This window comes from Trachurus japonicus, chromosome 10 (assembly GCF_045865225.1).
Source record: "Trachurus japonicus isolate A0001 chromosome 10, Traja_1.0".
Classification (NCBI taxonomy): Eukaryota; Metazoa; Chordata; class Actinopteri; order Carangiformes; family Carangidae; genus Trachurus; species Trachurus japonicus.
The window spans coordinates 4,764,107-4,789,297 of NC_140916.1; the positions used below are offsets into that span (position 1 = coordinate 4,764,107).

At 43.6% G+C, this 25,191-nt stretch overlaps 1 protein-coding gene across 2 annotated transcripts in view; it reads left to right on the top strand.

The window, feature by feature from the left end:
* Window positions 1-25,191, top strand: part of abca1b (ATP-binding cassette, sub-family A (ABC1), member 1B) — an 81,514-nt gene that overhangs the window by 42,680 nt on the left and 13,643 nt on the right. Inside the window, exons 17-34 of one of the 2 annotated variants that reach the window (XM_085788997.1) lie at window positions 34-147; window positions 246-420; window positions 1,315-1,446; window positions 1,791-2,068; window positions 5,315-5,535; window positions 5,924-5,999; window positions 6,079-6,332; window positions 7,351-7,402; window positions 7,495-7,620; window positions 10,869-11,017; window positions 11,106-11,230; window positions 19,238-19,336; window positions 19,423-19,612; window positions 20,433-20,666; window positions 20,764-20,838; window positions 23,254-23,423; window positions 24,252-24,429; window positions 25,008-25,123. In XM_085788997.1, coding sequence (XP_085645123.1) covers window positions 34-147; window positions 246-420; window positions 1,315-1,446; window positions 1,791-2,068; window positions 5,315-5,535; window positions 5,924-5,999; window positions 6,079-6,332; window positions 7,351-7,402; window positions 7,495-7,620; window positions 10,869-11,017; window positions 11,106-11,230; window positions 19,238-19,336; window positions 19,423-19,612; window positions 20,433-20,666; window positions 20,764-20,838; window positions 23,254-23,423; window positions 24,252-24,429; window positions 25,008-25,123 — 2,764 coding nt within the window. The remainder of the gene's footprint in view (window positions 1-33; window positions 148-245; window positions 421-1,314; window positions 1,447-1,790; window positions 2,069-5,314; window positions 5,536-5,923; window positions 6,000-6,078; window positions 6,333-7,350; window positions 7,403-7,494; window positions 7,621-10,868; window positions 11,018-11,105; window positions 11,231-19,237; window positions 19,337-19,422; window positions 19,613-20,432; window positions 20,667-20,763; window positions 20,839-23,253; window positions 23,424-24,251; window positions 24,430-25,007; window positions 25,124-25,191) is intronic. The other variant, XM_085788998.1, reaches the window with a different exon arrangement.

Sequence of the window (25,191 nt, forward strand, 5' to 3'; positions counted from 1 at the left end):
AAATGACTGACTGAACGAGCCGTGTCTCCTCAGGTCAGTACGGGATCCCTCGGCCTTGGTACTTCCCCTTCACCAAGTCGTACTGGTTTGGACAAAAGGATGGAAAGTCCAACAAAGTCCCTCTGAACCGGAGAGGAAACTCAGAAGGTGAGAGCGCAGTAACACAGAGTGACCACAGGGTGGCGCTACAGAGCTACAGGTCCAAGTCCAGAGCAGTAATGTGTGTGTGCGCCTTGTTTCTCCAGCTGTGTGTATGGAGGAGGAGCCGGCTCACCTGGAGCCGGGCGTCTACATCGAGAACCTGGTGAAGGTCTACCGTCACGGGAAGAAGCTGGCGGTGGACGGACTGACGCTCGGATTCTACGAGGGACAGATCACCTCCTTCCTGGGACACAACGGAGCCGGGAAAACCACCACCATGTGAGTCCAGTAGAAACAGGTCTAACACAGACACTTAGACTGACTGAGCTGTAGAAACCAAACCCATCCCAGTCTAGGTCGACCTGTAGTGATGCAGAATTGTTTTAAAGGGATAGTTCAACATTTTTGGCAAATTGGCCCTTTGCCATAATCCCTATAGTTTTAGGAGGTTTGTTACCTTTATTTGTCGGTGCAAGCTATTTTTAGAACGGCGGAGCAGAGCCGTGAGCTGCTCAGAGCTACGCTTCGGAGGCTCATGGGATTTCTTGGTTTCCCTCATCAAACTCATCAAATACACAATCCAACAACTCCACAACGCTCTGGTGGACAAGTGGTGAATGTGCAGGTCACAACTTGTCCACCAGAGCGTTGTGGAGTTGTTGGATTGTGTGTTTTTTTTTTTGTTTTTTTTGTTTTTTAAGTATATTTTTCGGCTTTTTGCCTTTATTTGATAGTGATGACAGTAGAGATAGACAGGAAATGGGGAGGCAGAGAGAGGGGGAACGACACGCAGGAAAGGTCTGCCCGATGCGGGATTCGAACCGGGGACGCCTGCGGCGAGGACTGCAGCCTCCACATGGGGCGGCCGCTCCACCCACTGCGCCACGCACCGCCCCGTTGGATTGTGTGTTTGATGAGGGAAACCAAGAAATCCCATGAGCCTCCTTACGTAGCTTAGCCCATGAGCAGCTCGCGGCTCTGCTCCGGCGTTCTAAAAATAGCTTGCACCGACAATTAAAGGTAACAAACCTACTGCTATGACTATAGGGATTATGGCAATGGGCCAACTTGCCAAAATGTTGAACTATCCCTTTAAGTACAGGTGTAGGTACAGTTGACCTTCAGATCCAGGATGTCTTATCTAATGTTTTTCCTCATGTTTGGTTCCTCCAGGTCCATCCTGACCGGCCTGTTCCCTCCCACCTCCGGCACCGCCTACATCATGGGTAAAGACATCCGGACGGAGCTGAGCGCCATCAGACAGAGTCTGGGAGTCTGTCCACAGCACAACGTCCTCTTCAGCATGTGAGTCCTGCAACTGTGACACTCCTTACTCTGTTTCTTCTTTGTGATCGTCTTCATCCAGTCAATCATGTGACATGTTGGTGTTGTAGGTAGGTAGGTAGGTAGGTAGGTAGGTAGGTAGGTAGGTAGGTAGATAGATAGATAGATAGATAGATAGATAGATAGATAGATAGATAGATAGATAGATAGATAGATAGATAGATAGCAAATAAAATGTAATGTACAAAAGTATATACAACAAATTGGCAGTGTTGATTTTAGTGCAAAGTAAAAAATGTAACTGTGTAGAAAATAAGTGCAGTGCAGTGCAGTGCAGTGAGTGTAAGTTGTGTTGCCCCCTGCAGGCTGACGGTGGAAGAACATATCTGGTTCTACGCTCGGCTCAAAGGCCTGTCGGAGGAGCAGGTGAAGGGGGAGATCGAGCAGATCCTGCAGGACACGGGGCTGCCGCACAAACGCAGCTCCAGGACCAGCACGCTGTCCGGCGGCATGCAGAGGAAGCTGTCTGTGGCTCTGGCCTTCGTTGGGGGGTCGAAGGTGGTGATCCTGGACGAGCCCACGGCCGGCGTAGACCCCTACGCCCGCAGAGGGATCTGGGACCTGCTGCTGAATTACAGACATGGTGAGGCTCTCTCATTGGTCGTCTTTCATCAGCTGTTTATTCTCTAGCTTAGTGGTTCTGAAACTTTTTCACATCTAGTAGGGGAGAGCCGGGTCGATTGATACACTTTTCATTTAAACGTCTTTTTCAAAGATGACGTTATGTACACAAACATTTTTATCATGTGATCAACAACTCACATGTGTATTCTCTTAGTTACAAGTGTAATTTAACACATATGTTGGATGATCGCGCTGTTTTATAACTTTGAACATAAGTTGACATGTGTCTCAAACGCCCCACCTATGCGGGTCGTTTGAGACACAGAGGAGGGACGGTTGAAACAGCATGCTTTAAACAGAAACTACTGACATTACTCTAGTTTTTATGCAGCATATCAGACAACATACTAGTGTACTCGTTATTGCCAAAATGTCACATAATTTCTCACAATATAAATAGGTCAAATAAATATTTTTGTCCCGTGCGCAATTGTCAAGATCCGCATTTCGATTAAACTCGCCTTTCTTCTTTTGTACGAGTTGTTGGATGACTGCATTTTCATTTTATTTACTTATTTCCCTGTCCTAAGTCATGTTTATGGAGACACAGTTGAACATATTGTCATTTTACCCTCGGCATTTTACCCTCACTTTGCTGAATATCTGTTGATTCACGTCATAAACACGTTTTGTTCATTAAAAATATCTGGTGTTTATTAAAAATACGTTGTTCATTCAAATCGGTTGTTGTTCATTGCAGAACAATAGGGTATTAATACGGTGATTTATATACAGATATTGATCGCGCAGTGTGACCACAATCACTACGCACGGTGGCGTGAGGGACATTTGAAACAGCTGTATCAATCGTCCCTGCAGCGACTACTGACACTTCAACCTGTTTTGCCTCTAAACTTCAAAACTATGACATTGCATACATTAGGACCTGTTTATGTACAAATTCATCTGTTGTTAGGTCATATTATTATTGCATGAACCACACAATACAACTTTTGATCACAAAAAAACTACCGCACGTAACATTTTACTTTCCGTAGTAAAAAACAGGTTCGCGCTAATAACTCTTGAATGGCGTGACGTCATTTCACAAGCTTTCCCAGGATTGGTCGGTGTTGAGTGCTGAACATAGTGACAAAATCTGACGGCTCAAGCTTGTGTGGTTTTCGAGGAAATCGCTGTGTATCAATCGTCCCGTGTATCAATCGACCCGGCGCTCCCCTACCCTAAATTGACAAAAAATAGACCACAGACCCCCATTGGACAAAATTTTGAAACAAACACCAGAAATACACAAATATTTGTTCTGAGGGGGCGGTGCGTGGCGCAGTGGGTAGAGCGGCCGCCCCATGTAGAGGCTACAGTCCTCGCCGCAGGCGTCCCCGGTTCGAATCCCGCGTCGGGCAGACCTTTCCTGCGTGTCATTCCCCCTCTCTCTGCCTCCCCATTTCCTGTCTATCTCTACTGTCATCACTATCAAATAAAGGCAAAAAAAGCCGAAAAATATACTTTAAAAAAAAAAAAAAAAAAATTTGTTCTGAGACTGAAGAACATTATGTCAATTTACGTTCAAATTAGGGCCAATTGTGTGAAATTTCTGGAAAAAAGTGGTAAGATTTCTAAAAATAATAATAATTTCTGAAAAAAAGTTTAAAAATTCTAGAATAAAGTGATAAAATTGTTACTATTGTTGTTATTGTTACTAATGTTACTTAGTTAATGTTTCTTAGGTCTTGTCCACACGAACACGGGTATTTTTGAAACCAAACTTTTATGGACCCCGGTTAAAAAAAAATTTGCGTCCACACCACCGGTGTGATAAAAAATAACTCCGTCCACATGAAACCGCAAATCCGTCTCAAACAATGTCATGTGCATTCCAAAGCAGTAGGTGGTGATATCACTCCTAACAGGAAAGCAGCTGTAACTTGTACAGAGAGAGTGGAGGCTCAAACAGCTCAAACTGACCGGCACCGCGAGACGAGTCCGCGCTACTAACACACCCCGCCCGTAATCTCTTGTTTATGACAGTTACGAAAATACACAAATACACACATCGTAACGATAATCCATCGATCCACTGATTGATTCTGAAAGGCTTCATTGAAAACAAATGTAAGGACGGGAGGATGCAAAACAGTGGGGAAGTGACCACAATTTACAATTTGATAAAAGCCTATTTTCACCATATCAGCATTATGTTTACGTATGGTGACCACGCGATTTTGTATTAGTGTCCGCATGTTTAGTGATTATTGATATTCACAGTAGCGTAGTAGAGTGTAGTAGAGTGTAGTAGAGTGGTCAGCGCATGGTCAGCGTCGAGAACTTGACGTGCTAGCAACAGTAACGAAGGGGGGGCGGGGATTTATGAAAAATGCGGTTTTCCTGTCCACACATGACTGCTGAAACCAGTTTTCGAAAAAGTTCACCCTGGACTCCGGTTACAAAAAACTCCGGTTTCAGGAGCCGACAACTGCGGTTACGTGTGGACGAAAGGCCAAACCGTGTAGAGAAACACACGGTTTCAAAAATACCCGGGGCCTTAGTCAATGTACGTTCAAATTGGTGTGAATTTTTGGAAAATTTTTTGAGAAATTCTAAAAAAGAAAGTTTAAAACAAAAATGGTAAAATTTCTCAAAAGAAATCTGTAGAGGAAAAAAGAATTGGTAAGAATTCTCTCAAAACAATGTAGAAAAAAGTGATAACATTTTGAGAAAAGGTTGGGGACCCCCTTGAACACCCCTAAAATTCCAAAAAATAAATAAATAAATAATTTATCAAAAAAAGTTTAAAAAGTGGTCAAATTTCTAAAAGAAATAAACAATAATAATAATAATTTCTCCAAAAAATGTTAAAAATTCTAGAAAAAAAGTGGTCAAATTTCTCAAAAAAAAAAAGGTTTTAAAAAATTCCAGAAAAAGTGGTCAAATTTCTAAAAGATATAAATAATAATAATAATTTCTCAAAAAAAGTTTAAAAATTCTAGAAAAAAGTGGTCAAATTTCTCCAAAAAAAAAGGTTTTTAAAAAAATCTAGAAAAAGTGGTCACATTTCTAAAATAAATAAATAATAATAATAATTTCTCAAAAAAGTTTAAAGTCTAGAAAAAAGTGGTCAAATTTTATAAAAACTATTCTAGAAAAAAGTGGTAATATCTCAAAAATGGTTTTTAAAAAATTATAGAAAAATTGGTAAAATTTCAAGAAAAAGTTAACTGGACCTGAACCTCCTGTCTCCCGTCAGGCCGGACTATCATCCTGTCCACTCACCACATGGACGAGGCGGACATCCTGGGAGACCGGATCGCCATCATCTCCCACGGGAAGCTGTGCTGCGTGGGCTCGTCGCTCTACCTGAAGAACCAGCTGGGAACCGGATACTACCTGACCCTGGTCAAGAAGGAACCAGAACCGTCTCTGAGCTCCTGCAGGAACTCGTCCAGCACCGTGTCCTTCACCAAGAAGGTCTCCGCAGTTCCCTTAACCTAGTGTAGTACACGTCCTTTAGTCCTTCAGTCCTTCAGTCCTTCAGTCCTTCAGTCCTTCAGCCCTGTAGTCCTGTACCCAGTCTAGTACACGTCCTTCAGTCCTTCAGTCCTACACGTCCTTCAGTCTTTCAGTCCTCCACGTCCTTCAGTCCTGTAGTCCTGTACCCAGTCTAGTACACGTCCTTCAGTCCTTCAGTCCTGAACCCAGTGTAGTACACGTCCTTCAGTCCTGTAGTCCTGTACCCGGTGTAGTACCAGTCCTGTACTCCTGTACCCGGTGTAGTACCAGTCCTGTAGTCCTGTAGCCTGTAGTCCTGTAGCCAGTAGCAGTCCTTCAGTCCTTGATGGTGTCCTGTGTGTTTCAGGAGGAGGAGTGTGCCTCTGTCAGCAGCAGCGATGCGGGACTCGGCAGCGAACATGAAAGTGAGGCCGCTACCATCGGTGAGCTCTTAGTTCCTCCTCAGGGTTTCATACGTTCACCTTCGGGTGGATCTAATCTGTGTGTCGTCTTCGTCCTCAGAGAACGGCCCCGCGGCGTCCGTCTCCGACATCCCCTTCGTCCCCTCGGCGGACGTCCCTCTGGTGTCCAGCGTGATCCTTCGCCACGTTCCCGCCGCCCGGCTGGTGGAGGACTTGGGACACGAGCTGACCTACGTCCTTCCCTACAGCGCCGCCAAGGACGGAGCCTTCGTGGAACTCTTCAAGGATCTGGACGTGAAGCTGTCCGACCTCGGCATCTCCAGCTACGGAGTCTCTGACACCACGCTGGAGGAGGTGGGACACGCTTTTATTAGGGGCGTGCCGCCAAAAAATTGATTCACACATAAGAATCGCAATTCTCATTTAAAGGACAACGAGGAGTTTCTCCATCAGCAGAACGAAAAATTCTGCGACAATAAAAAAGTCTCACATTAATGTGGATGAATCTACGTTATCCACACTTGTTAATGGGCCCATTTTCGATAAATATATTGTTTTGTCTCTATCGTTATTTTGTTATTATTAGTGGTGGTGGAAATGCTGGTCGAGCCGACCAGCGTTTCTTTACTTTCGGTTTCGTGGCGAGTCATGAGAATAACGCAGCCGAATCGGCGTTTATGATCGGAACTACGACAGTATGTGATCGTCTTCCAACCTCTGACTTAAATTCTTGATGAATGAAAACATGAGTCTGTCTTGCGCTGGTCAAATAATTTCACGGTGCGCGGAGGCTCATAAATGTAGTGTGAAAATGCTTCGCTTTTCCAAAACTCCTCGTTGTCCCTTTAATACAATTCAGAATCGATATAAAATGTCCCAAAATCAGTTACAAAAAATAAAACAATGAAACAAATTCTAAGGAAAATCAATTTCCTTAGAATTTAAAAGGCAGCATGTTTAACTGCACTATTTTTTTTTTAAATAAAGAGGCACTTTTAATTTTGTTACTTACCCGGTAAGCGATATGTGATATTGCTTTTATGCAACAGTTTCAACAATTCCATCAAAGCATGGATAAATGTTTAAAACTCAATAAATGTGAAAAAGACACTTAAGTCATTCTGTCTTACAAAGCAGGCTGGAGTAGATCATGAGGATCCTTTGCACACCAACAGACTGAAGCAGAAATTGTTAGGAATCAAATCGTTTTGAATCAAAAATCGATTTTGAATCGAATCGTAGCCCCAAAAATCAGAATCGAATCGAATTGTGAGATAGTAAAAGATTCCCAGCCCTAGTTTTTATACCTTCATGTCTGGGACGGTGGAGATGTGACAACAACAACAAATAAATCCAAACTCTGTTCTCGTAGATTTTCCTGAAAGTGGCAGAAGATAACGGAGTCGACACTGAAGTGCCCTCAGGTGAGGACTGACCTCTGACCTCATCTGTCATTTCAAAATAAGAGTTTCTGTCAGTTTGGTCAGGTCACGTTTGTTTTACGACATGTGTTCAGACGGAACGCTTCCTGTCCGGAGGCGCAGGAGGACTCACGCCTTCGGAGGAGGAGACCACCAGAGCTGCCTGAGACCGCTGACGGAGGACGACAACAACGATAGCAACGAGTCCGATGGAGACCCAGGTACACACACACACACACACACACACACACCAGTGCTGTAGTCTAATGTTTTGTAGTGGGTAAACTGCTTTTTAGGTGGTAAACTGTTCATACTTGTATCACTGGTGGTCTCAAACTTTTTTATATCAAGGACCCAAAATTGACACAAATTAGAACATGGACCCCCATTGGACAAAACTTTGAAGCAAACACCAGAAATACACAAACAATCAATGTACGTTAAATTAGGCGTACATTTTTGAAAGATTATAGAGAAATTTCTGGAAAAAAGTGGAACAATTTCTCCAAAAAAGTTGAAACATTTCTAGAAAAAAGTGGTAAGATTTAAAAGAAAATAAACAAAAAAAAGTTTAAGATTTTTTTTAGAAAAAATTGGTAAAATTAAAAAAAAAAAAAAAAGCAAAAAGTTGTTTTTTTTAATTGAGAAAGAAATAGTCAAATTTCTTGAAAGAATTCGAGAAAAAAATTTAAGAATTTCTCTCTCTCTCAAAAAAAAAGGGGTAAACAATAAGACAAAAAAGGGTGAAATTTCTTGAAAATATAATGAAAAGTAAATAAGAAACTGGTCAAATTTCTTTTAAAAAATTTCTGGGAAAAAAAAGTGAAATTTTTTTAGGAAAAAGTGGTAAAATTTCCAGAAAAAGTTGGGGACCACCATCAACCCTCCCACTTTGAGAACCATTGACATTTACTTTAGTTAGATAGTTTTGTTGTACTGGGTATACTGAAGTATTTATGCATTTTCAGTGGGTATACTGAGTATACAACCATGGGAATGTCCAGTTTTAAAATGAAACTGAGACAAGCTGTGTTTCGTCATAATATTATGTTGCAATAGACTAGCTACTACTAAATTAGGCAATCATGTCAAGTTGAATTCAAGTATGTTATTACACCTGCGTTGAACATTTATTTATGCTTTAGGTTATCTCATGTATACGGAAGCCCTAAAGGGCCAAGTCCGTATAAATTTTTTTATTATCGTTTTCTCGTGATAACGACTTATTATTTCGTTATCTCGAGATAACAAAGTCTGTTTTCTCGTGATAACGAATTAATTTATTTCGTTATCTCGAGATAACAAAGACCGTTTTCTCGTGATAATGAAATAATCATAGAATGTGTGGTTGACATGGTTGCCTAGCAACATGTTTCCCCGGTGCAATCGCTTCTGCTTACGGGGAAGTAGCAGCTGGTTAGCCGCTGTATGTTCGGGGGCTACTACGTATTAACTGACTCGCCGCTCTGTGTGTGTGTCGCGGTGATAATTTAACCGTGAAAAGTAGGCTACAACACACACAACATAACGTTATAGCCGCAGTGTTGTGAGTGAATCATGTCGGGACAACCAGGCTTCATGAATCCGCTTCACAGACCCCGGTGCCCGGCCGCCACTAGAGCAGCGGCGGCGGCGGCGGCCAAGCACCGGGGTCTGTGAAGCGGTGCTGCGGCTGTAACGCTATGTTGTGTGTGTTGTAGCCTACTTTTCGGCTACAACACACACAACATAACGTTACAGCCGCAGTGTTGTGAGTGAATCATGTCGGGACCAGAGCGATTGCTGGTCTGGACAACCAGGCTTCATGAACCCGCTCCACAGACCCCGGTGCCCGGCCGTAGGTGGCTCACACACCCGGGGAAGGACATCCTGGCAGTGAGGGTGTGTGAGACCGGCCGCCGCCGCTGGGGGAAGGCGATCAGTGAGCTTCGCCTTCCCCGCCGTAGCAGCAGCAGCAGCGGCGGCGGGGGTGGCGGGGGCGGCCGGGCTCACACACCCAGGGAAGGCCATACTGGCAGCATAGTTAAGAGGAGAAACTTTCTGCTTCTAGTTTAGGAGCAGCGCAGCGGCTCGCGGCTGCAGCTCTGTTCACTTCATACACTTTTATTATTATTATTGACTGCATTCTCAGTGTATGAAGTGAACAGAGCTGCAGCCGCGAGCCGCTCCGCTGCTCCTAAACTTAACAACAACAAGAAGCAGAAAGTTTCTCCTCTTAACTGCCAGGATGGCCTTCCCCGGGTGTGTGAGCCACCTACGGCCGGGCACCGGGGTCTGTGGAGCGGGTTCATGAAGCCTGGTTGTCCAGACCAGCAATCGCTCTGGTCCCGACATGATTCACTCACAACACTGCGGCTGTAACGTTATGTTGTGTGTGTTGTAGCCGAAAAGTAGGCTACAACACACACAACATAACGTTATAGCCGCAGTGTTGTGAGTGAATCATGTCGGGACTCGGGACAACCAGGCTTCATGAATCCGCTTCACAGACCCCGGTGCCCGGCCGCCACTAGAGCAGCGGCGGCGGCGGCCAAGCACCGGGGTCTGTGAAACGGATTCATGAAGCCTGGTTGTCCCGACATGATTCACTCACAACACTGCGGCTGTAACGTTATGTTGTGTGTGTTGTAGCCTACTTTTCACGGTTAAATTATCACCGCGACACACACACAGAGCGGCGAGTCAGTTAATACGTAGTAGCCCCCTGCTACGAACATACAGCGGCTAACCAGCTGCTACTTCTCCGTAAGCAGAAGCGATTGCACCGGGGAAACATGTTGCTAGGCAACCATGTCAACCACACATTCTATGATTATTTCATTATCACGAGAAAACGGTCTTTGTTATCTCGAAATAACAAAATAAATTAATTCGTTATCACGAGAAAACAGACTTTGTTATCTCGAGATAACGAAATAATAAGTCGTTATCACGAGAAAACGATAATAAAAAAATGTATACGGACTTGGCCCTTTAGGGCTTCCGTACATGTATACTCTTCTATAATCATGTAACTATTTTATAATCATGTAAAAAACTATATTACTCCTCTTGATCATGTCATGTCTATAATCATGTAACTATTTGATAATCATGTAAAAAGCTATGTTATTCCTCTTGATCATGTTAACTTATTCACATTGTTCTACTTAATATGCATTTTTATAATCTTGTTTAGGATAAATGATTTCATGTAATTTTTTTGTACAAACACTGTATTGTTGTGTTTGATTTAATGTGGACCCCAGGAAGAATAGTCTGCATAATTATGTAGACTAATGGGGATCCAAAGAATACAATAAACAATATACCTGACTATCACATAGACTACACCACTGACACACACACACACACACACACACACACACACACACACACACACACTCAGAGCCTTGGTCCAGTTTAAAAGCTTTAGGGTTTCACTGTGAGGTGTCATGTGACTGACCATGTGACCTGTGCGTCCTGTCAGAGTGCCGGGAGACGGACTGGCTGAACTGCGCCGACGGAAACGGCTCGTACAAGGTGGATGGGTGGAGCCTGAGGAGGCAGCAGTTTGTGGCGTTGATGTGGAAACGCTTTCTTTACGCCCGCCGCTCCAGGAAAGGCTTCTTCGCTCAGGTGAGACGCTGCTTTGATCCTCCTGCCGCTTTGCGTCTGTCCAACTGTCGACCGGTTTCCTCTAAATCTGGTTCTGCTCCGTCCTCAGATCGTCCTTCCCGCCGTCTTCGTCTGCATCGCTCTCGTCTTCAGTCTCATCGTCCCCCCGTTTGGAAAGTACCCCAGCCTGGAGCTGCAGCCCTGGATGTACGAGGACCAGGTGACCTTCATCAGGTAAAGGAGCGACTGCATCGGTGCTGTGTGTTACAAACCTTCTCTTCCCAAACACAAACAAAGAGGAAGTCTCTGTTGCTGATCTACATGAACTGACGCCTGCATGTGTGCGATGACATTAGTGTCCAAACAAGATTCCACTGATAAACAAAAGGGTTGTGTCCGAAATCCCCCCTACTCTCTATCTAGTGACCACACCATTTTGTAGTGGTGTCCGAATGTTTAGTGATTATTAATGTTCACTATATAGTGACTGAATCTATCGCACAATTCACCACGAAATGTAGTGAACATCCGGTGTAGCTACCAAATAAATGAAGTAGTGACCGGTGTAGCTACCAAATAAATGCAGTAGTGACCGGTGTAGCTACCAAATAAATGAAGTAGTGACCGGTGTAGCTACCAAATAAATGCAGTAGTGACCGGTGTAGCTACCAAATAAATGCAGTAGTTACCGGTGTAGCTACCAAATAAATGAAGTAGTTACCGGTGTAGCTACCAAATAAATGCAGTAGCGACCGGTGTAGCTATCAAATAAATGAAGTAGTGACCGGTGTAGCTACCACATAAATGAAGTAGCGACCGGTGTAGCTACCAAATAAATCAAGTAGTTACCGGTGTAGCTACCAAATAAATGCAGTAGCGACCGGTGTAGCTACCAAATAAATGAAGTAGTGACCGGTGTAGCTAGCTACCAAATAAATGCAGTAGTGACCGGTGTAGCTACCAAATAAATGCAGTAGTGCAGCAGCCTCAATAAATGTGTCCAGCTGCCAGAGTTGTCCGGTTGCTGCTTCCACAGACTCCCACAACAAACGTCGGAGCAAATTTCCTAACAAGCGTTATAAACTGACCACAGACTCTGGATAGTGAGGCTAATTTATGTTAGCCCGTCTATGAGATTTTACATTATACGTTAGCATTAAGCTAACGGACTTTATGCTTAGTTGTGACACTGGCTGTGTGTGTTTTTTTTTTTGATCAAGGTCTTTTTTATTTTTCAAATATAACAAATACAAGAAATACAATTCACACATGGAACAAACAAAATTAGTTCCTGTCCAAACAAACAAACTTCCCGTGCCCCCCACCCACTTGTACTGGAACCCAAGAAAATTTCAATACATCCAGATTGACACATACACAGACTAGGTGAATAAAAAAGAAGACTATAACGAAGTGAAAATGAAGAAGAAAAAAACAAAACAAAAACAAAAACAAAACAAAACAAAACAAAAAAAAAACATACATTTGGGTTACATAGATATGTTAATAGCTGCCGTGCCTTCCACAAAGGAGATAAATGGCTGCCATATGACATAGAATTTTCTAGTGGTCCCTCTTACAGTATATCTAATTTTTTCTAAATGAACATAACTCATAACTTCCCTTATCCTTTGGCCATACGTTGGGGGGGAAGCATCTTTCCATTTAAACAGGATAAGTCTCCTGGCCAACAAAGAGCAGAAGGCCATCATACTTAGGTGGTTCCCAGAAAAAGCAGCACCCACCGGAGCCACACCAAATAGTGAAATCAAAGGAGATGGGTGCACTGTTTTCCCACAAATTCTGGAGAATGTCTCAAAGATAGAATGCCAAAAACTGTATAACATAGGGCATGACCAAAACATGTGCAGTAGTGTAGCAGGAGCTTGTCTGCAACGATCACATGTAGGGTCAAAACCTGCCTTAATCCTAGACAATCTATCTTTGGTCCAATGAAGACGGTGGACTATTTTGAATTGAACCACAGTGTGTCTGAGGCATATAGAGGAAGAGTAAATTCGCTGAATAATTTTTTGCCATGTTTCCTCTGAAATCGTTTGATCTAAGTCGGTTTCCCACTTTATTCTAAGTCCGTCCAGACTGTTCATGTTATGTGTATTGAGTAATGTATAAATTCTGCCTATTATTTTTTTTATGTTGACTTTAGATTTCAAATTTGTTTCAAGCAGAGATTCAGGAGGGCTCAGTTGGAAACAGTCAGAGTTGGAAGACACAAACCCTCTAAGCTGCAAATACCTGTAGAAGTGTGATTTGTTAAGGCCATATTTCTGTTGCAGCTGTGCAAAAGAAGCAAACTTATTTTCAATATAAAGATCAGACAATGTACATAATCCACTTCTTGCCCAGACATTAAAAGCTTCATCCATCATTGACGGGACAAACATATGATTTTTCATCAATGGTGTAGCAAGTGAAAGATCAGTGAGGTTAAAGGTCCTTCTAAACTGGTTCCAGGTTTTAATTGAATGAATAACAACTGGATTAGTAGTGAATGCTGAGATAGGCTGATCCAAAGGTAATTTGGAACATAATAGAGCTGCTGGGGAGGAAGAACCAATGGATGCCCTCTCCAGCCCTGTCCATTCAGTACTATTAACATCCAAGCCATCATCTCTCAACCAGTATAGCAAAGCTCTTATATTGGCAGCCCAGTGATAATACATACAATTTGGAAGTGCCATACCTCCCATTGTGCGAGGCCTCTGTAATATATTTTTATTAATCCTGGGCTGCTTTTTATGCCAAATAAATGATGAAATATGACTGTTTAATTTGGAAAAAAAAGATTTTGTTAGAAAAATAGGGAGACATTGAAATAAATATAAAAACTTAGGGAGAACGTTCATCTTAATCGTGTTGATCCTTCCCCCTAAGGAGAGAGGCAGAGGGTCCCAACGCTCCAGGTCTTGTTTAAGATTACTTAATAGGGGATGATAATTAGCCTTATAGAGATCCTTGTGATTACGTGTGACCCAAATACCTAAATATTTTATTTTGTTGGGACTAAATTTAAAGGGGGTCGTCCCAAAGTATGATCTGTCTACAGAAGAGATAGGCATAAGTTCACTTTTCTCAAAGTTGACCTTATAGCCAGATAGTTTTCCGAACTTTGTGAGTAAAGTCGATAATTCAGGAAGGCTTGAGAGGGGGTCCGATATAAATAATAACATGTCATCGGCATAAAGTGAGACTTTATGCTCCAAACCTGCCCGGTGTATCCCTTTAATGGTGGGGCACTGCCTCAGGGCTAATGCAAGCGGCTCAAGTGCAACAGCAAACAAAAGTGGTGACAGAGGGCACCCCTGTCTTGTGCCCCGCTTCAGCTCAAAATAGGTGGATAAATTATTATTGGTGCGAACTGCAGCCATCGGAAGCGTGTATAGGATTCTAATCCAGGAGATGAATTTAGGGCCGAAATTAAATGTTTCCAGAGTCTTGAAAAGATAGTCCCACTCCACCCGATCAAACGCTTTTTCAGCATCGAGTGAAAGCATCACCTCAATGTTCCCAGGATCGGGTGGAGTGGGACAATAAAGGATATTAAATAAACGCCTGATATTAAAAAATGAATAGCGATTTTTTATAAATCCTGTCTGGTCAGATGAGATAATACTGGTACAATGTTTTCAAGACGACGCGCCAAAATTTTTGCAAGAATCTTTGCGTCTGTATTCAGCAGCGAGACAGGACGATATGAACTGCAATTGAGGGGGTTTTTATCCTTTTTAAGTACAGGGATGCAAACAGCGCGCCGAAAAGCGAAACTCGCTTTTTTCATGACCAATTAGGTGACTTGTGTGAATCGTTCAGATCCAAAGAGTTTTTGTTTTTGAGGGGGGGGGGTCTCAGCGTCTCAGCTCGGGTCAGTAAAATGTTTTTCTAACAGGCTGACAGTGACAATCACGTGAAACTGAGGCGAACTCATTCATGGTTGCTACTGATTATACTGATAACAGCCGACCTCCAATGTTGATGCGCGACATGTGCGCTCATTAAAGCGGCGCGTAGCCGCGTGCAGTCGGTGCGACGGCGACGCTGTTTCCCCCCCCCCCGTGCACGTGGAGCTGTGGCCGCGGACATGCACGGTTCCCTACGTTGCTGTGTCAGGCAGGTGTCTCCCACGGAGCTCTGTCCCGTTTCAGAGACGTCGCCTCCGCGATGTAGAATGTGTTCAATTAAAGTGAAACTAACACATTATAGAGGCCTATATGTCCATTACACACTGAATGAAACATTCCATGTCTTTATTTATTCCGTTTATTTTAATAGTAATAATTATGACTAACATTCAGTGAAGACCTAAAATTCAGTATCTCCAAAATTGAAATATTCAGGGATGCAAACAGCGCGCCGAAAAGCGAAACTCGCTTTTTTCATGACCAATTAGGTGACTTGTGTGAATCGTTCAGATCCGAAGAGTTTTTGTTTTTGAGGGGAGGGGGGGGGGGTCTCAGCGTCTCAGCTGGGGTCAGTAAAATGTTTTTTAACAGGCTGACAGTGACAATCTAATGCGAACTCATTCATGGTCGCCTCTGATTACACTGATAACAGCCTACCTCCAATGTTGACGCGCGACGTGCGCGCTCGTTACCCAAAGCGGCGCGTATCCGCGTGCAGTCGGTGCGACGGCGACGCCGTTTTTCCCCCGTGCATGTCCGTGGAGCTCTGCACCGCGGACATGCACGGTTCCCTACGTTGCTGTGTCAGGCAGGTGTCTCCCACGGAGCCCTGCCCCGTTTCAGAGGTGAAGGAGAGACGTCGCCTCCGCGATGTAGAATGTGTTCAATTAAAGTGAAACTAACACATGTCTATTACACACTGAATTAAACATCCCATGTCTTTATTTATTCAGTTTATTTTAATAGTAATAATTATGACTAACATTCAGTGAAGACCTAAAATTCAGTATCTCCTAAATTGAAATATTGCAAAGGATTTTTTTTTTTTTAAGGATTTTTAATATCTGAAAACTATGTCCATCTATATGCACTCAATACTTGGTTGGGGTTGAACTACTGGAAATCGACTTTTCCATGATATTGTAATGTAATCATTTGTTAATGGTGAGCTGCCCCCCCCCCCCCCACGCCAGACAATTCCTCTCTTTTTTGGTCCTGACCCGTTTGCATCCCTGAATATTGCAAAGGATTTTTTTTTTTTAAGCATTTTTAATATAGAAATGTTGGCCTTCTGAAAACTATGTCCATCTATATGCACTCAATACTTGGTTGGGGTTGAACTACTGGAAATTGACTTTTCCATGATATTGTAATGTAATCATTTGTTAATGGTGTGCACCCCCCCCCCACGCCAGACAATTCCTCTCTTTTTTGGTCCTGACCCGTTTGCATCCCTGTAAGTAATAAAGAGATGACTGCTTGACGCATAGTTAGGGGCAAGGAATTAGTGACTAAGGATTCTTCGAACACTAACAATAACAAGGGAGATAACTGGTTGGAAAACTTTTTGAAAAATTCGGTTGGGAAACCATCTGGCCCAGGAGATTTGCCACTTTGCATGGCACCGACATTATCTCCATAACTGAGAAATCCCTTTCCAGTTCAGCTGAGAGTTCTACACTTACAGAAGGCATTTTCAGGGATTTAAAAAAGTCCTCTAGGACAGAGGGATTGGTGGGCACTTCTGAAGTATATAATAATTGGTAGAAATTTTTGAAACAGGAATTGATTTTGTCATTGTCAGTGCATTTTATACCACATACATCATTAACTTCAGGGATGGTTTGATTAGCAGTTCTTTGGCGCAGCTGGTGAGCCAGTGCTCGGCCGGATTTTTCCCCGTGCTCATAATAACCATGTCTTGATTTGGAAATCAGGTATTCTGCCTGTCTGGTGGACAGGAGATCAAACTCTGTCTGTAATGACAAGCGTTTTTTGAGTATGTCTGCCGATGGGGAATGGCTATGAAGCCTGTCCAATTCTAATATCTCATCCATTAATTTTCTAATACGCTCAGTGCTAGTTCTTTTCTTATTTGCACAGTACGAAATAATTTGACCTGTTAAATATGCCTTTAGTGACTCCCATACAATAGATGATGACATCCCTGGGGTTTGATTGATGTCAAGAAACATTTTGATTTCAGATGATATGAATTTAGTGAACTCATCATCTGACAGAAGCAAGGGGTTAAACCGCCATGGACGGTATGATGATTGTGTACCGGGAATGTATATTTTCATGATTAAGGGACTATGATCCGAAATAACCATAGCCCCGTAGTCACATTCTTTTGTAAGATGCAGAATTCTTTTATCCAGGAAAAAGTAATCGATTCGTGAATACGTCTTGTGAACTGGGGAGTAGTAAGAGTATGACCTGGAGGTGGGGTTGCGAAACCGCCACACATCTGCTACACCGTAGGTCTTCAGAAAGAGCTGAATAGATTTGGCCGACTTTGACAGGGATGCCCTCTTAGAAACACTCCTATCTAAGAGAGGATAAAGTGCACAGTTAAAGCAGATATCAGTGGAATGTTTTTGTTAATATAAGTCCTAAATAGTCCTATTTTCCGTCAGCAATCACTTACATGAAGTATTTCAGCCTAAACACGAGTCTCTCCGTCACTCTGCTCTGCTGTAACCCGAGGAGAAAATTTTCCTTGTGGGATACAAGTGTTATCCAATGAGGGGAGAGAACGGCATGAAGGGCTGTGTGTGCAGCCAAGGGATGCGCGTGAATGTGGTGACGTAGCACGAGGACCAATTGATGCCTGACAAGGGCGGGGGCTGCTAACTCATGGTGCGTTCAAGGAAACTCGTACTTTGTGTTTTTCCTTCCTGTGAAGTCATACCAGTTCGATCTGGTACAAGTTCACGGGTCGGAAGTTACGAGTGGCCGTTATAGGGAACTTTCACAGACAACAGGACGGTAAAAACACGAGCTACGGGTTACCTGGAACGCTACCAAGTCGTAGTTGTGACTTGAAGCTGTAACTTACGGTTTCAAAAGCCTGCCTTGAACACAGCATTAGCCGAAACGGCCGTGCCACTGATATCTGCTTTAATGTCACCACCGAGTATAAGATAATGTGAAGGAGTCCGGTTTTCAAAGTGTGAGGCGCGCCTCCCTTGGGGGGCGCCAGAGAGTTTGAGGGGAGGCGTGACATGAGAAAAAGAAAAAAAGAAAACCTGAAAACATTCAAACAAAAGATGAGTTACATGTCACTTGCACATAGGGCTAAATGATTAATGTTTTTGCAGTAGTCTATAATTTGCAATTATTCTGCGATATGATAAAACACGATCTTGTTGTAACACACAGGCTGCGATTATGCTCAGCTGATGTGTCAGGGAGCAACAGTCCCGACGCATCATAAACTGACGCTTGGTCAGGGCCCTTTCGCGTTGTGCACTGACGCCCAAGGTGCCCCTCAGCGCCTTATTTCTTTACGCAGGGGGATCTCAATTGATTCCAATGCAATCCCCTCCGCGGCGATATGTGACGCTCAGAGCAAGTGATCTGTGTTGCAGGGAGAGCGGAGCTCAGCTCAGCTGGCCTCAGGCTCGGCTGATAGCCCTACTGTACGTCGGCTGTGGAACTATTCTGGTTAGAAAAAGAAGAGCTGCACAGCATATGAACGCAACTCAAAGCGACCCGGTGCCTCTCACAGTGACCAAGCTCAGCTGTAGCACCGCGTGTCCTCCCGCATAAAGCCGCAATATACCGCTCCTAAAAATAAAAAAATAAAAAAGATGCACGTCGCGGGGAGCTGACCAGCTGAACAGCTGACATGTGGTCAAGACATACAGTGGAGACCTGTCACAGTATCACCTGTTCATTTCATTGATATAAACTTCAACCTCAGACGGTCTGCTTCCCAGATGATCACAAAGGGAGATGAAGCTGCTTGTGTGATGAGTGTGTTACAGAGTTCTATATCAATGTTTAGGTTTATTAGTCAGTGCTTTATGTTGTCATGATAATTAATGCGTTTAATTAATCACATATTGTTTTGGTCATAGTAACTGATAATAAATAGGCTATGTTTAATTCTCTCTCTTTTTTTTTGGGGGGGGGGGGGGGGGGGCGCACAGCTGTTTATTTTTCATTAAGGGGGGCTCACTCTCTCACACTTTGAAAACCCCTGCACTATAGTGAGTAGGGAGGAGGGAATGAGGGAGGGATTTCGGACACAACCAAGGATTTTTTTCTTCCAAGTATGATGGTGGTGGTCCAACTGTGTTTCTGTCTCCCGTAGCAACGACGCCCCCGGAGACGCCAACATGCAGAGGTTACTGAATTCTCTGATGGATCCTCCGGGTTTGGGAACTCGCTGCATGGACGGACACCCCATCCCGTAAGACACGTGTGATTGGTCCGACGCTGGGACAGATGATGTTACAGCTCCATGTCCTGACACTGTCTCCCCCCTTCCTCCCTCAGAGAGGCGCCGTGCACCATGGGCGACGAGGACTGGCACGTCCCCGATGTCCCAGACGGCGTCCAGGAGTTGTTCAGCTCCGGGAACTGGACCATGGAGGATCCGTCTCCGGCCTGCTACTGCAGCTGTGACGGCAAGAAGAGGATGCTGCCAGAGTGTCCCGCTGGAGCCGGAGGACTGCCTCCCCCAGAGGTCAGAGACAGACTGAGACTGAGAGAGACAGAAACAAGGAGAGACAGAGACACAGAGACAGAAAGAGACAGACTGACACAGACTGAGACAGAGAGAGACAGAGACACAGAGACAGAGGACATGCTGTGTCAAGCTAATTAGTTGTGTTAGTGTGTTAGTTAGTCCAATGGTTCTCAAAGTGGGGGTCTGCAGACTCCCAGGGGTGCTTGAGAGGTCCCCAACTTTTTCTTGAAATTTTACCACTTTTTTCTAGAATTTTTTAAGTTTTTTTGAGAAATTATTATTATTATTTATTTATTTTAGAAATATTACCACTTTTTTTTTATAGAATTGTTTTTGTGAAATTTTACCACTTTATTCTAGAATTTTTAAACTTTTCTTGAGAAATTATTATTATTTTTCTAAATTTTACCACTTTTTCAACTTTTTTGAGAAATTTTACCACTTTTTTCTAGAAGATCTTTGAACTTTTTTTTTTTTTTTTTTTTTTTTAGAAATCTTACCATTTTTTTCCAGAAATTTCACGCCATTGGCCCAAATTTGAACGTAAATTGACAAAAAAAAGGTAACGTTCTTCAGTCTCAGAACAAATATTTGTGTATTTCTGGTGTTTGCTTCAAAATGTTGTCCAATGGGGGTCTGTGGTCTAATTTGTGTCAGTTTAGGGTCCTTGATGTTTTAGTGTGTTGAACTAACTAACACACAGAGACACAGTCTGAAGACACACAACTTGTGTGTCTTCAGACTGTGTCTCTGTGCTGAAGAAGCCAATCACCACCTGTGACCTGTGACCTCTGACCTCTGACCTGTGACTCTGCAGATGAAGCTGAGCGCCAGCGACTCGCTGCAGAACCTGACGGGCAGAAACATCTCCGACTACCTGGTGAAGACCTACGCTCAGATCATCGGCAAGAGTCTGAAGAACAAAGTCTGGGTGAACGAGTTCAGGTACGGAGGCTTCTCATTGGGCGCCAGGAGCACTCAGGTGCTTCCTCCGGCCAACGAGGTGGACGATGCCATCGAACGAGTCAGGAAGATCTTCGAGCTTCAGAAGGTCAGTTTGAGAAGATGTGAACAGCAATCAGAGCTCAGCACATGACACGGGAGTCATCAGAACCTGACGGAGCTGTTGTGTTTGTGTTTGTGTGCAGGGCGCGGCGGCGGATCGGTTCCTGGACAGTTTGTCTGGTTTCATCAACGGCCTGGACACCAAGAACAACGTCAAGGTGAGAAACAGGCAGACGTCACAGGTGGCTTTGATCAGAGCAGTTAAAGGGACAGTTCAACATTTAGTCAGCTCCTCCTCTCACTATGGTAACCCCTATAGTCATACCAGTAGGTTCATAGCCGTGTTTCCACTGCAGGAGTTCCTGGTAAAGGGAGGGGGTAGGAACTTCTACAGGAACCATCCTCTCACTCGGTCCTCTCAGTGGCCGTGTTTCCACTGCAGAGTAGGACCCCGCGGCGACGTCATGAGTTTCGATCGCCGCTTAATCGCTGTGCGACAGTTTCGACCGTGACGTCACCCAGGCAGGTCACAAGCACATGCACAAAAATCATAACAACAACGAAGAAGGATGGAAGGAGCTGAGGCGGTAGGCGCGTTTCTGGTTTGTATGTTTGTGCACATGGCGGTTGATTTTAATCCTGCTTGAGTTTTTTTTTTTTTTTTTTTTTACTTCTCACGGCATTGTTTTGCGGCGTGATGGATCCCCAGTGTGTCGAGGTGCGCTGATATTTTCATTTCGCCGCGATGACTCAAACCCCCTCTGAATCTCCTCGGTGCCGTAGACTGCAATCAATGTCTGCACCTCATCGTCGGTCCATTTGTGTACATCTTCCTGCTGTTTTCTTGTTGTTTATAGCGGTGTCTGCTAGGCTAATGCTCACCTTCTGCTCCCCCTTTTAAAAATGCCGGTTGTTTTGGTGCTTTCTGGTAGCGTCAGAGCCTGCTCTAGCTTTAGCCAATCAGTGCCAGGTTAACCTCGAGCCCCACCCAGGAGCTTTTCAGGGCCCCCATAAAAGTTCCCGTAAATGGCCCTGTGGGGGAGGTTCCTGCAGTGGAAACACGCACCAACGGGGCTGGCCCCGTAAAGTTACCCCGAAGTTCCTGCAATGGAAACGCGCCTCATCACCTTTAATTATCGGTGCATGTTGTTTTGAGATGGGTGGAGCAGAGAGACGTGAGCTGCGCAGTGAACACAATGGAGGTGAATGGTACAGGTCCCCTGTCCCTCATCAAACTCATCAAATACACAATCCAACAACTCCACAACGCTCTGGTGGACAAGTTGTGACCTGCACATTCACCACGCTTTGAGATAATAACACAACGTTACCACACAGAGTTGTTTTAGAGGGAAATACAGAGACTGTTTGCTGAATAACTGTCCCTGAAGGCAACGCGCATCAGTGGTTTTGCATGAATTTCCCTCTAAAACAACTCTGTCTGTAGATACATAGATATAGATAGATAGATAGATAGATAGATAGATAGATAGATAGATAGATAGATAGATAGATAGATAGATAGATAGATAGATAGATAGATAGATAGATATGTACATTAGAGACAGAGTTGTTTTAGAGGTAAATGCAGCCGGAACTACATTCCAGACACGGCTGCTGGGCGGAGGGATTTCAAAAGAGAAAGTAGTTCAGAGTATTTGCTTCATGTGTTGTAATGTTACATAATGTTACATGATTATTTCCTTATGGTGAGAGGAGGATCTGACTAAATGTTGAACTGTCCCTTTAAACAATGAAGGTTAATGAGGGTTAAAGGGATAGTTCACCCTAGAATGATATTTCGCTCATTATCTACTCACCCTCATGTTGACTAAGGGCTGGAAGAATTCTCAGAGTCCACCGTCCCTTCTCTGAGTTACAGGGGGTCTCGGCGTAGCAGTGCATGTCCATATAACGGTTGCAAAGGGACACCAGAGCTCTTCGTAAAAAAACACACACAAAAAAACATCCAAATACCTCCATGATGCTCGTATGTAATGTCCGTCTTGTGCTGAAGCCCCAAATTGCGTAATTGTCCCGAAAAAAATTAAATAAGTCTATATTTTAAGCTTGTTTGTAGCGGAAGCTTCTCGAAGCTCCTCTTCCTGGTCCGTCCAAATCTCGCGTGATTCGCAGTAACCGCACTGACGCCGGCGCAAATCACGCGAGATTTGGACGGACCAGGAAGAGGAGCTTCGAGAAGCTTCCGCTACAAACATGCTTGGAATGTGGACTTATTTAATTTTTTTCGGGACAATTACGCAATTTGGGGCTTCAGCACAAGACGGACATTACATACGAGCAACATGGAGGTATTTGGATGTTTTTTTGTGTGTGTTTTTTTATGAAGAGCTCTGGTGTCCCTTTGCAACCGTTATATGGACATGCACTGCTACGCCAAGACCCCCTGTAACTCAGAGAAGGGACGGTGGACTCTGAGAATTCTTCCAGCCCTTAGTCCACATGAGGGTGAGTAGATAATGAGCGAAATATCATTCTAGGGTGAACTATCCCTTTAACTAACAACATAAAGAACTCCACCTGAGCAGCGATGATGATGATGATGATGATGATGATGATGATGATGATGATGATGATGATGATGATGATGATGATGTGGATGATGTCATCAGATCTGGTTCAACAACAAAGGCTGGCACAGCATCGGAGCCTTCATCAACGTGATGAACAACGGCATCCTGAGAGCCCAGCTGCCCCCCCACCTCGACCCCCACAGCTACGGCATCAGTGCCTCCAACCACCCGCTGAACCTTACCAAGGAGCAGCTATCCCAGGTCGCCCTGTGAGTACACACACACACACACACACACACACACACACACACACACTCAACCTTTTATTGAGTCTGTCTTTTTATGGAGCCATCTCCCTGACATTAAAAGTCGGCATTGAAAATAAAATTTGTATTGTATTGTAATAAAAGTTGTATTGACACTGGAACAAGTATTGGCATTGAAAAATGTTGGAACACAGGCGTAAAAAAATACAATATTTTTTGGGGGATTTTTAAAAAATATATTATCATGTAGTTTTCAAAACCCTGACAGTAACTTGGCATTGAAAAAAATAGCATTGAAACCGAAAAAAAAAAATTGAAACTGAAAACCAGTGAGACTTGGGGTAAAAATACAGTGTAAAAAAACACACTGAAAAAAGATGGACATGAAGAAGAAATCTGAAGACTGACATTGAAAACTACATGATATATATATATATATATATATTTTTTAAAAAATTTTTAAGCATGTGTTCCAACATTTTTCAATGCCAATACTTGTTTCAGTGTCAACACAACTTAAAATAACTTTAATTACAATGCCAAATTCTGTTTTCAATGCCAACTTTTAATGTCAGGGAAATGGCTCCATAGTTTTTATGTTTATTTGTTGGTTTCAATCCTTGAGGGTAAAAGAGAGAAACCTACATAGCAAGGTTGTTAGTGTAGTAAAATCTATAAGTGCATTTGTGTTTATGTGTGTATTTGTGTACCTCTGTGTACCTTTGTGTGCTGCTTCTGTTGTGAAACAAGTCGCTCCACTGGGGAACGAATAAAGGCAGCGATCGGTTCATCTCCACATCTGACCATGTGATTGGCACCCCTTGTCTCCAGGGTGACGACTTCCGTGGACGTCCTGGTGTCCATCTGTGTGATCTTCGCCATGTCCTTCGTCCCGGCAAGCTTCGTGGTCTTCCTCATCCAGGAGCGGGTCAACAAAGCCAAACACATGCAGTTCATCAGCGGCGTGCAGCCGCTGCTCTACTGGGTGGCCAACTTCATCTGGGACATGGTGAGGCACTGGAGCTTCCTATTGGCTGCATCTAGATGAACAACATCAACATAGTCGAGGATTGTTAAAATGAGTTGTTGTCCCAGACTTTTCCTCTCTGTATTATAATCCATGTGATATTTAAATGAAAGCTGTGAGTTGAACCACAAGCCGAGATATTTAGTGTTTATGCAGCGATTGACCATCAAAACAAGTAATAGTGCATTTAAAATCATCCAACTGATATTTATTCATGATATGAGATTCAGATTTATTAAGCAGTCGTTTGTTTATTGAGAGTCAATGTTGTGATTGATTAAAATCAGACTGTAAAGCTGATTCTGTCTGTAATGAATTAGGTTTGGATGCATATATATACATATATATATATATATATATATATATATACATACATATGTAACTGTGTCATCTGCATGGAGTTGAACACAACACGCAGAGAAATTGCAGGAGGTCATTTACAACAAATGGAAAAAAGAAGTGGACCCAGAGTTGAACCCAGAGGCACGCCGCAGTGCTGAATTAAAGTGTGTGTGTGTGTGTGTGTGTGTGTTGATGTGTGTGTATTTGTGTCTCTACAGTGCAACTACATCGTCCCGGCGACGCTGGTCGTCGTCATCTTCATCTGCTTCCAACAAAAAGCCTACGTGTCGTCCAGCAACCTGCCGGTGCTCGCCCTGCTGCTGCTGCTCTACGGGTACGCAGCGCTCTGCTACCGTACTGTTGTTGTTGTTGTTGCTGTTTTGTTTATATTGTTGTTAATGA